This window comes from Pteropus alecto, unplaced genomic scaffold (genome assembly GCF_000325575.1).
Source record: "Pteropus alecto unplaced genomic scaffold, ASM32557v1 scaffold311, whole genome shotgun sequence".
In the NCBI taxonomy this organism is placed as follows: Eukaryota; Metazoa; Chordata; class Mammalia; order Chiroptera; family Pteropodidae; genus Pteropus; species Pteropus alecto.
The window spans coordinates 3,523,775-3,536,808 of record NW_006431916.1 but is presented as its reverse complement, the minus strand read 5'-3'; the positions used below and the strand labels follow the sequence as shown (position 1 = coordinate 3,536,808).

At 37.4% G+C, this 13,034-nt stretch overlaps 1 protein-coding gene across 1 annotated transcript in view; it reads right to left on the bottom strand.

Moving 5' to 3' along the window:
* ATP13A5 (ATPase 13A5) overlaps positions 1-13,034 on the bottom strand; it is a 96,985-nt gene that overhangs the window by 9,145 nt on the left and 74,806 nt on the right. Inside the window, exons 24-27 of the mRNA XM_006906196.1 lie at positions 11,677-11,773; positions 9,604-9,676; positions 3,044-3,218; positions 404-606 (exon numbers count right to left, since the gene is read on the bottom strand). Coding sequence (XP_006906258.1) covers positions 404-606; positions 3,044-3,218; positions 9,604-9,676; positions 11,677-11,773 — 548 coding nt within the window. The remainder of the gene's footprint in view (positions 1-403; positions 607-3,043; positions 3,219-9,603; positions 9,677-11,676; positions 11,774-13,034) is intronic.

Here is a 13,034-nt window from a genome sequence, read left to right as displayed (position 1 = left end):
CATGAATATATGTTCATCTTCACTGGTGATCAAAAAGATGCACAGAATGATTAAAGTAACTTGCTCAGTGTTATAGTTACTAAGAGGTCAAGTTGTATTTGCATTGGTTGGAAAGCCTTTATAACAAAATATCTGGACACATATAGATGTGCTTAAAATTATTCTTGATGACTCACAATAGGACAGGACTCATGTGACCATTTAATAATGCATGTGCTTATTTGCAAATGAGCAGGTTTCTGCCCATGGACTCAATCACCTATGAAAATTAGCATTCAATACTCAATTTTAGAGCAATGCAATTGTTTCCTTCTCAGACAATCACTTCACAAGTGAGTTTCAACTCTGAGGAGGAGGAGAAAGTAGAAAAAAACATTAAAAGAAATATACTTCACATACTTACAGTTTGTGTAGATGGGTTTTCTAAACGGCTTTCCCTTAGAAAAGATAAATGCTACTGTGATACAGTTGATGGTGGCGATGGGCCACAACGTGGTACTCTCAAAACTTAAAATTGAACCAGGGATCAGAGTTGCATTTCCAGTCCAGTTTCTTTCCAAATTCATATTTGTTGAGAAATTATGTTGGTTGTCCAGAAAGCACTCACTACAAAAGAATCACCAGCATTTATGGAACTTTTTATTTTATTTTTATCCAGCAGGTAGAAAAAAAAAAAATTAGCTAATCACTATCATGGGAGCTCAGCTTTCAAACCGGCCCAGCTAATAACTACCAAGACATATTTTGTTCACCTCTTGCAACAACAAAGCAGAAATAAAATTCAGAGGAAGTCAAGACTGTTCTTTGTCTAACATTCCATTTAGAACAAGTGATCTGTCTTGAAAGGACTTGAATGACAATTTTCTAGGGAATTCCTTTCAATTCAGGGTAAATGAACCTTGCGTGTGTGTGTGTGTGTGTGTGCGTGCACGCGTGTGCGTGTGCGTGTGTTTCTTGTCTTCTCTTTTGTGGACTAATGTAAACCTCATTCAATGGATCCTGAGTTTGAGTCCGCCCACTCTAATCCACTCTCTTCCTTAGGATCTGAACATAACATTCTCCTGCTTATGAGTGTCTATGATTTTATATTGCTAATAAATTAAGTTCAAACATCTCAGGCAGGCCCAGAAATCTTTATATTCTGGTCTCAACGTACTTTTCCAGCCTTATCTTTGCCAGTCCTCCCATGTTCCTTATACTCTAAGCATATAAGAATATTCCCTGAGTGTTTCCAAAATATCACTATTTGCACACCTCTGAGGTCAGATATGCTATTCTCTCTAACATCACTCTATCTGAAATTTTACTTTCTCTGGCAAATATAACTAGTGTCCTCATTCTTCCTGCTAGTGCTGAATTTAGCTTATTGTTTTGCAATTATTTGTTCACTTATTTTTATTTTCCATCCCTGGGATAAAAGTTCTCTGAATGTGGAATTTTTCTTTTGATTTTATTTTTTGTTGTTGTTTACTTAAATTTACAACAAATCCATAGCACATAACACAGTGACGTTATATAATATTTTCTCAGAAAAATATTTGTTTGAGATATGAGCTTTCCCAGTTCTCGCTGCTCTATTTGCAATGGTCTTTTTTTCAATAATCAAAATACAAATTAGTTTCCATTAACATTCTTGTTTGGCTTGAAACTTTTTACTATTATTATAACTGTTTATAGTTAAAATTCATTTTCCAATTGTGACCTCAAATGCAAGACTTAAGTCTTATTATCCCTGGCTCCCTAAGGTCCCAAAATGTGCTTTGCATTTAGGAGATGTCCAGTTAATGTTTGCTGAATATATTAATAAAACAATCAGTAGTCATAAGGCATTCTTGCACAAAGAGGACAGATAGACTAAAAGGCTTGAGTACAGGATTTAATACCAAACGTGTCTAATCCAATATACTTACATCGTACATGAGAAAGTTGAGGGTTAGTATGGCATAACGACTCAGTGATTGAGGCAGGACTACCCATTCACTACCCTTTTGGCTACACGTGTTGTTGCCTAGATTCAACAGACTTTTACTTTTCCGAATACATGCACTCCAATTTGGAGGATAATCTGGTTTTGGAATAAAAATGAATTTTCTATTTCAAGTAATACTTGTATTTCTGAATTTGGGTCAAATGACAATCTTAGACATCATTCGATAGTTTTCAATCTGTTATCTACTGATTCCGGAGGCTCTGATGCCTTCGAGATCAAGGTGGAATAAAGGGGAGTTTGCATAATCCCAGCTTCAAAAAGAGAAGCTCTTTTCTTGTCTTTCCTTTTGGAGGCCTAGCAGGCTTTGTCAGAAAAATAAAGTTAAAATATCTATAGTATAGTTCACCTCATCTTAACCTTAATTTATAGCTAAAGAAACTAAAGCCCAGGGAGATGAAGAGACTTGCCCAAAGTCTAGTGTTCAATTCAATCAGAACAATGATGCCATCAACTAATCTTAATTTTAAGATTCATTTAAAAAACCCAAACCGATTTAAGCAAATCTCTTATATATCAAGACCCAGTAACTATAACCCATAGACCAGATCTGACTCATCAACTGTTTTTGTGAAGGAAGTTTTATGGAACACGGTCACGCCCACTTGTTGTCTGCAGGTGGTCTATGGTTTGTCTACATGTTGGCTATAGGTGCTTTTCGCAACAGAGTAGTTGAGTAGTTGTAACAGATTCCATCTAGTCTAAAAAAGCCCAAACTCTTTACTATTTGGTCCTCTGTAAGAAATGTTTGCTGACCCCTGGTCTGTATAATATCTAAATCACCAGGGAATGAATAAATTCATTCAATCAACCAGCTATTAGATCTATACGTCATCAACCAATAAGAAGATCTTTTTCCACTCATTCCATGTGGCCCACCCCAGGACTCCACTAACTGTGTTCTGTATTCCATCTCACCACTGATTTTTTTACAGTGTGGAGACACAAATATTGTTAGTTAAAATTTGAAGGTACATGTTCAAACTTAGTTGTACAATGTCATTGGGTATTCATTGTATTACCTTCAGAAAGGAAAACTAAGAAATTGAATATTACCTGTATTTGTAGACCTCACAGTACCAGGGCTGCTGCTTCACAGACAGAAATGCATAGATTTGCACAATGCAAGTGAAACAGGTATTCAAAAAGACTGAGAACAGCAAAGAAGGAGAGAGAAGCTGTCCTGCTGGTCGGTATGGAGCCAACTTTGGGTATGCATGGGTTAAACTCACTGAAAGACAAATGCATTTTTCCCTGTTACAATTTCACCGTTGAGAATAAAAAATTGAGACGCATCTTATCTTGAGTCTTGCATCAGGGTCCAGATTCAGCACACATAAATTGAGAATTTACATCTAGGTAAGTACATTTCCTAGTTGCATATTTAATGCTATCAGCCTTTGTCTCTTTCATGCTTTGGTTTCACCTTCGGAAACAAAAAGTAATGGATTCAAAGGTTCTGTAATTAATACATTTACCATATTGCATAGTGCAAATATTTTTTTCTATAACCAGACTGACCAAGAATGGTATGTAAGCATAGACGATGATCTTCCATGTGTGTAAGCATTCCTACTATCTCTTAATGATGATGAGAAAGTGGAGAGTTAAGATAAGAATAAGAAGGCATCTCACTCGACTAATCTTCATATGCTGGAATTTTTTTTAAAATGCTCACTCTATTATTCATTTGGCCATAATACTCTGAGCACTTCTGTGTACCAGAATAGATGTTAGAGGTGTATTCTGTTCCCTCCTGAATAAGTGTATAAATGTAGAACTGCTAGAGCACATTAGACTTGGTTAGGAAAAAGAACTCATAAAAAAATCTTGCTTCCAGATAAGAGTAATAAAATGTTTTATAGAATTTTTGATCCTATGATTGATTTTTTTTAATGTAAGGTGTTGGCAATGGGCAGAGATTGAATAGAACAACTACCAAAAAACAAAAAAGTACTACATCCTTCTTAGAAGCCATACATTCTAACAAGCTGACGAAAATAGAATGTACTTTTTGAGGGCAGAGATGAGAAGAAGCATGGAAAGGTCAGAAATTAGATACATGACATTTAACGGTTTATATCACAGTCATGTTTCAGTTCCTGCCTTTATATGTATCACCTACCTCTTCTGTTTCCATAGCTTATCACTGGTTTCTTTGATGTAAGAAAGAAAATAGGGTATGTATACTTAAGTTTGTGTTCATTCATGTAGGGGGAGGTCAGTGGTAAATGGGTGTCCAGTTTGGGAAAATAAAACTCTGAAGTATACCTTCAGTTTGTTCACTGTGTGTGCTGGGTGATCACATAAACTCTCTGGTCTTTCATTTTCTAATGAATAAAGTAAATGCACTGGAATTTAAGTGGTCTCCAAAGGCTCTTCCAGCTCATTCATTCTAAAACTCTATGACTAAGCCTTTACTTTTACCAGTTTAAGCAATGTTTCCCCAGGAGGGTGCTGGGCTAGAGTATGTGGGCTATGCAGAGAAGAGAAGGACATCTCATCTGCTCTCAAAGAGCTCGAAGTCCAATGAAGACACAAATGGGTTGTGTAATAAAGGATTTGTCTGACTTTTGTCCCAGGTTTTCGGGAGGTTACCTCTTAACTCTTAGAATAAAGAATTTGGCTGGCCTTCCTGGGATATATCCTCTAAATTCTTGAGATTTCTTTAGTTGATAGGAGTGTCTTTGCTATTCATAGTGGGCCCTGACAGTTTATGCTAACGAGACAACTCATGGTGGGCCTGAGAGAGTTTATGCTAGGGAGATGATTCAGAATGGAGGCTGGTCAGGGCAAAAAGATCAACCATGTAATTGGAGAGTTGGGTCTTCTAGCCAGGTGATATCAGCTTGATCTTCGGGGAGACTGAGTTCGACCTTATAGACAATAATTCAATCAATTATGCCTATGTAATGGAAGCCCAATAAAAACTCCAGACACCAAAGCTCTGGTGAGCTTCCTTCTCTATTTGGTAGTATTCTGCATATTGTCACACATCAATGTGCCAGAGGGTGAGGCAAACAGATTTCCCAAGGAGAGGACAATAGAAGTGTCATGTTTGAGAGCCTTCCAGTGCTTGCTCTATATGTCTCTCCTTTTGGCTGGTTCTGATTTGTATCCTTTTGCTATAATAAAAATGTGATCATATTTATAGCACTTTCTTAAGTTCTGAGAGTTGTTGATGTGAATTACTGAAACGGAAGTAGTGAGAAACCCCATATTTGTAGCCAGCCAGTCAAAGTGTGGATGGCATGGAGACTCCCAAACTTACAATGGTATCTGAAGTGAGGACAGTGTAGTGCGGCCTGTGAAATTTGGTCCTACCCTGGGTAGTGGTGTGAGAAGTCACTGAGGGGCACAGAATGTGGGCTGTGGTCAGTGCTAAGGAAGGGTACAAGGAGACTGTTTGGTGCTCAAAGAGACAGACAGAGGCTGTAGTGCTTGAAGTTCTCTCTATACTCCACTGTTCAAAGTAGAAGGTGGCTATAAAGTTCCTAAAGAGGCCGTGGGCAGTGAAGAGATGTAATTGCATCTGTGTATCTGGCTTCTCTCATTCTGGCCGTCTGTCTCTCAGATGCTCATTGAGTTTTGGGTTTTTCTTTTATACAAGGACTATGGTAGATTGAAGTATTGGACTCATCATGGCAGAGTGGACTTTACCACCCCTTAATTTTGGTTTTACTATGTGTTTTTTTCTGGTCAAAGGGATGTTAAGAAAGGTTTGAGGCCTGCTTGCACAGCTGGGCTTGCTCTCTGCTCTGCTTTTTGAGATCTGCAGTGAGAAGATGCCCAGGTCTGTTCATTAAGCCTAACTTTATAATGAAAAATATGGAGCAGACCTGTATCAAACCTATAGTCCAGACCAAGACCAACTGATCTACATCCTAAAGCAGAGTGGCTCAACTAAGACCACCTAGATCAGCTGAATGACAGTCAAACTATAGACCTATGAATTAGTGTTACGAGCCACTGAGTTTTGGGGATGGTTTGTTATGAAGCATTATTGTGGCAATAGCTGATTGTTACAGAGTCCTTACATAAAGAATATTTTAACTTTTTCCATATTAGAAATTTCTAACACTTTGCAACATCGAATCTGTATATCCGACTATAGATAAAAATAAAAATAATGACTACCATTTTAGGGCCCCTAAGAGGGTTCAGAGGTCATGTTAGTGTTTCTTAAATGTTATATTTATTTCCTCAAAAGGAATGCAAAATAGATATTTTATCTCCTATTTCACAGGTGAAGAAACAGAGGTTCAGTGAAGTAGAGTCCTTAGTTTAAAGACCCACAGTGAGTAAATGACAGGGTGGTGATGTAAACTCAAGTCTGGCTGATTGTAAAGCCCCCATATTCTCTGCTCTATGGCATATTGCAGTGGTATGGATCTCATGCATTAAAAAGGATAAAATGAGAAGTCCTGAAATACAAGCTTGGATAGAAGTATTTTTTCTCAGCAGCCAGAAAAGCTTTTCTGAATTGTCCGGGTTTCCTTAAAATGATGATGGTGATATATGCTATCAGATTGCAAGCGGAGGAACATGTGACGTGTTACATTTTCTTCAGTATTAATCTCCCGAATAAAATAATCACCTCCTCTGAGTTTCCATAGCACATTACTCATATTGCTGCTAGAGTCTTGCATTAAATCTAGTTGTTTTCACAAGCACTCAGGGGACTGCGAGCTCCCTGAGGGAAGACAACCTGTCTCATTGCATGTTTGCTCCCTTACTGAATGTAGTGCAAGGCCTGCTGTATGGGAGGACTTAGCAGTTGCACATCCTATTCTCAAGGTATAGTTTTTAATTGTTCAGCCTCATTTGGACATAATGTAGGTGTACTTCTCTTAAATAGTTGGCTTAATTTATATTATGGACACTTAAAGTCATGTAAGTCAAATTTCAGGAGGCTTGTGAACTTACCTAAACTACATGCAAAATTTGAGTGTGCATCATGAGATTCTTAAGGTGAAAAGATCTATATCTTCCATCTGATTCTCCAAGGGAACCAAGACCCCCCCAAAATGTTAGGAGTTATTGAAATCCTGATAGAGTTTATGTAAAGGAAGTATTTATATAATGCATGAATCCTCTCCTACTGTCTCCTTTTCTGGACGCTGCCTCCTCCCATATGGAGCGGTTGGCCTAAATAGAGCTGAATTACACAACCCCACCTTCATTCACAGAAATAATTGGCTTAGTGGTGGGCATCGGACTCAAGTTAGGTAAATAAATTTTCTCTCCAAAATATTTGCGAATAAGATACTGCAGCAGTGAGAACAAGCTATATATGCATCCACAATCTGATAGGTCAAGTAGAAGCTATGGGAATTAGCCCGGCTAGAGGGTCCTTGAGAGGACTCTGCCCAGTAGGGCAGTCTCCTGGGGCTAGAGGTTCCTGCAGTAGAAAAAGTCTTTGTGGTGTGTAGCACTAGAAGGCAGTTGCTGAGAGGAATCCTGAGGAGTCAGAGAGAGAGAGCACCACTGTTGTCAGGGAGAGGTCTAGTCCAGACCAAACCACAGGGATTCTCTGAAGAACCCAAGAACTCACCAGTGAGCTCCATGCAAATTGCCTGAATTTAAGATGCTTGTCAGAGGGCACTTGACAAGCTTAAGTAAAAAGTTCTCTCATATTTCCTGAAGCAGTGTTGGAGTGGAGGTAAGTAGAGACAATGGAAAAGTAGAGACCATTGCAAGGAAAGTAGAGAACTTCTTGCCTACTACTCACTCCAAGCCATAAGTCAGGCTTGATATAAAGGAAGCAAAGCTTTGAATGAAAGGAAATACAAAATGTTAATTTACAATACCTGGAGTTTTCATATCTGAAGATGAGATCATTTTAATATTTAAAATTGACCAGGAAACGATATGCCTGTGGGATGACTGAGCTTGTAGGGATGGGAAAGCACTAGCGTTTGAAGGCAGAGGGTAAAAAAACAGCTGTTTCCTAACTCTGTTTCTCATTTGACCAATCTACCCTGAGTCCAGCCCATTTACTGAACCAGCTACATACTTGAATAATATTTGGAGAAAGTGCTATTATTCTCATAGAGCATTATGCTTCTGATCTATTACCCTTTTAACACTTTTTCTCCCACTGATAATAATTACCCCGCCTTGAGTTATCCCAAGTCTCCCACTGAGCCTACCCTGAGATGAGAGGCTAAATTTCATAAGGTGACCAACAGGCATGAAGATCAACAGGCTATTTCAGTGGGAAAGAGTTGTATGCTTATCACAATGGCAGTCAAATTCATAACCAATATCATGGAATTAAGTGTGTAAAAGCTCAAAATAACTTGCTCAAGTTCATCTAGCAATTCTGAGGCAAAGCAGGATGACAATCTACTTGTATACAGTCTAATTCTTTTAAAGAGCTCACTGACTTAGTCATCTCAAAAGAAGATAGAGGATAGGTACAGCATGATATTCATTTTGCAATCAGTTCTGATGGTGTATAGTGCACCATTATACACTTTACATGCATTATTTTATCTGATCTTCACAACACTATGAGGATGGTTCATAGGAGGAAGTTATCTATTTCATAAATAATTTGCCAAAATTTGCAGAGATATGGAGTGGTGGAGGATGGCCATGGCCTTCACCTTCATTCTACTGACTGCTAGTTTAACTCTTGGAACTTCCCAGAGTTCTTTTTTCTTTTTAGCATCATTGACCATGTTCACAAGTAGCTCATGGAAATTACTTAAAAATATACAATATTATAGAAAAAATATCATTGATTCAAAATTATCCAATCAAGTGACTATCAATACATAGAAAAATATGTTAATGGGCTATGAGTAGACATTTCAACTCTAAGAATTAAAATTGATATTACTTACATCTCTTATACTGATAAATTTTGTCTTGGGGTGATACAATAGATGACTTTAATATTGGTTTCATGTTTTAAAATACTACATGAAATTCTCACGGTTATTAATATCCTGCATTGCCTGATATTTTATCTGTTATTTTTCATAACACTTTCACTGTTGAACAAAGAAAAAGAAATGACAATGTCATTCTTTTTCTTTGCTCTCTGTTGAGTCACCTTTCTCACTTATTAAGAGTTAGTATCGAGCTCTGAGTTCTTTGATAGGAAATACTTTATCAGTGTCATCTGCAAGGAAGGAAATGAGCCATAGCTGCTGTGAGCCACACCTTGCTTTTGAATGAATGCTACTAGGATATAATGCTAGCATTTGTTCTCATACATAAAAGACTTAGTAAAAATCTGGTTTCACGTCAACATGAAGCATAGCTCAATAATGGAAAGTGACCTTTGGGTTTTAAAGATTTCTCTTTCTAGATTTCTTGTACATTTTTCTGTGTACAAGGCACAAACCTAGAGAGAACTCAGAGTATACTGACAATTTTATGTTTCAAACCTATTTGCTCTCAGGATATTTTAATGCCAAGTCTGAGGACTTGAAGCTTTAATTTACCCTCAACACCAAAACTTTTTTGAACTTCCAAAAAATTCATAGGTAATGAGGTTTTAGTAGTTAAGTTACATTTTTCTCAGAACCTCTTATTTGTGTGAACATTTCTAGAATTTCAGGGATAAATACAGACAATACAGTTTACTTTGCTAAAGACCTTACTTGTTAAACAGACCATCAAGGTAATGGCTACATCTTGCATCAAATATTGGTAATTCCCAAAAAGCTGCAGTTGCTGAAAAGAAAAGAAAAGTAACTTTAAGTGTTGCTTCTGCCATTGTATCATTTTTATCATTGCCAACATTCTTTTTGAAAGTAGTCAGAAGCAACCGCTATTTTTCTCTCCTCTTTAAGAAGAAAGTGACTTAGGATTTTAACATCTCACTGGAGAAAATGAAACCAGATCACTATTTTCCCAGGGTTTAACTTAATCCCATATCACCAACGAGAGTCAGTCAATTGAGAAACATCCTCCTATTGGCCACAGTAGTTCTGACAGCTATAGTCTTAGCCTGGATAGTTGAATTCTTAACATATACTAAAGCCTAAAGGTTCCTCTGGGAACTTTAAACAACATTTGAATTAAGGACTAGAATCATTCAACAGGTGTTTCTCTCCATCCTTATTCATGGATTGAGTTCACACCAGAGTTCTCTTGGCATTATTCACTTTCACAAATTAAACAAGTGCCTCTACCCTAAGTAAACCCCCTGAAGACTTCAGTCTGGTAATCCTGCCTTTCTAAGGCTTGTATAGACATAGAACTTCTTTTAAGTTCACATTTATCGAGTTGAAGTGTTTCAATATAAAAGTCAACCTGTTAGTTTCTAGGAACTTACCTTGCAATACCTTTTGCAGCCAGATCTGTTTATCTGCTGCAAGCTGTTGATTGAGCACTAAATTATAATATGGTCCTGAACACATTACAGACCAGATTTATGCAAATGAAAAATATTTCTGGCCTCTTTGAGGGTGAACCCAAGGCCCAGAAGTTTCTGGGTGAAGGTCTTTGAGGAACACTCTTATTTACATCAAGACCCTCAGAGTGAATGGCTTCTGTGTAGACTGTAGCTCAATTCTATCCATGAAGACTTTGAGACTACAGTTCTACTTTCCTATTTTTGGGAGGATGCAAATGGTTCCTCAGTGTCCTTCTCATCCTCTGTCTTTTTTACATTCCTCTCTTATATCCTCTTCTCTCATTTTCTGCTCAAAATAGTAAAATGATTTAGATTCAGGGTGTGATGGAACAGAGAGAAATTTTCAAAGGCAGCTTTAGTTTTCATTCTAGGAGCAGCATTCATAAAACTCTGGAGGGCTTTGGAACAAGCCAGTCAAACTTCCCAGAAGCAGATAAAGGCTTGGCAAAGGGCAAGATCAAATTTGCTTTCAGTGCTAAAGTCAGAACTTGAATCCAGGTTTCCTGATTCCCAGTCCAGGTTTTGTTTCTGTCTACCTGGTAGCACCTTAACCCTTTGTGTGTGTGATCCTTGCAATCACCAGCCTGTTAGACATTGGAGTCCAATAGTCCTCTCATTCACCTCTCAATTGTCTCAGAAAAGCAGTAAACTAATTTCCTTCCAGAAGTGGTCCCTGTGCCTATTTGAACATTTTACTGTAGAGCAAGTTATGACTGAACTAATGAAGAGTACTTTCAATGGAAACATAGTTCTTCCATTAAGCTAATTAATTCTTAAATGTTTATTTTTATCATTTAATTTCAAAAGCCTTCATTTTTGATTTAAAAAAAAATTGCTAATCCTTTACTAATGATGTGTCTTAAGTATGTAAGTTCTGGGCAGCTTCAGAAGTAAAGCTTCAGTATGGGAGTTTTCATAGCTTTCGAATCCTTCAAAGTCAAATTCAACAACTTCCTTCTCTTTGTATCCCTTCTAGGTCTTTGGTCAAAAATATTTCACAGTTTTTTGCTGAGTTATATTTAGGCTGCTCTAAAGCTCTCTTTATAATCCAAGTGAAGAAATAGAGACTTGAAGAGGTCAAATGTCTCAGGTTATCTAGAGAAAAACAACACTCCTAGAAAACTGAGCCACATCTATTTATTTCTAGCTCTATGTTTCATGCACAGTTGTACCAAGTTCCCAATTTATAGGCATCTATTTTGAGAAATGTCATTTATTTATAAAACATTAAATCCTGTGTCGGAGCTGCACCCAAAAGAATAAACGAGGGATGTAAATACAATTAGAACTAGAAAGAAATTATTTCACTTCATACCCAATAAAGCAGTGATGTACCAATAAACTGGATTAGGCCATACATGGTCAAGTATTTAAATATCCCAAAAGATGAAACCAGAGCAGCTCGGCCTTCTCTGTTTAAGAAAAATAAAAATAACTGGTTATGTATGATGTACATTTCTCAGTCTCCTTTATATTTCAAAAAGAGTTTAATTTTTAATAGTCTGTTCATATGCATTCACTTAACCACTTTTTCGTCCTCTCAATTATTTATTTAATTTCTCATTCATTTTTTCTCACCTTCAATTATTACCTCACTCGTTAATTTATGCACTCACCTTTATTTAGTGCTTATGAGGTACCATCATCATGCTAAGAGTCATGGAGGATATAAATAATTCAGGCCCAGTCTTTATTTTCAACACGCTTTCAGTGAATTAAGAGACTAACACGTACACTATAAACACAATACATTATGATAAGGTGCAAAATGTAAAGCATTGCCTTGACTGTGACTCATTATATACTAACAACACTTGCTTCCTGAGAATTGAATGGTGTATCTTAGAGTCTATTTGAGACATAAAAGAAAAAGACGGGTGCCCTTGCATTTTAGGAAGTATGGATATGACTCTAATATTTGAGATGAAATGGATTTTGTTGGCTTCAATACTTCAGGAAGAACCCAGGGTAATTATCTGATTCAATGTGGAGATCAAAAGAGGTAAAGACCACAGTAAAAATTACAACATAAAAAGTAAATATTCCCCCATTTAAAAAATTATGTTTGAGCTCTTATTCCTTTTGCTAAGGTTCAGTTGGATAAGGGATTATGACAGGCCAAAGGAGATGAAGTGAGGTAGTAGTGTGATGGGGGTGTGGGGAACTGAGCAAACAACCCCTCTTGCAGTCTCCTCTTGTCCAGGCAGAAGAGGATCCACAAGGGAGATAGCCCACATCCTCTTTGTTTCCAGTCCTCAGTGACATGGACACCTGCACTGCTCGATGACTTTGTTAACAGAACAGAGGCATGAGAAAGAAAACCTAAAAAGCCAAACTAATGACCACTTTGCCCTAGGCAGGATGAGAAGGTTCGGGTGGGAGATGGGCCAGGCTACGAAGCGCCACCATTTATTTTCAGCACAGAGAGTGGAGCAAAAGACAAGCTGGGAAGAGAAGAGCATATGAAGCCTGAATAATTTTATGACATAAACTTTGTGATTTCATCCTTTTCTGCAGTTGTGTACATGATTATGAATTTTAAGCAGCTCACTTATTTATTTATTCATTCTACAAACATTCATTGAGTACTCTAATGTATGCAGCTTAGTGCTAGGCACAACGACACAGAAATGAATAAGGTACAGTTCTTGCCCTAAAGGACTCGAATTGTAA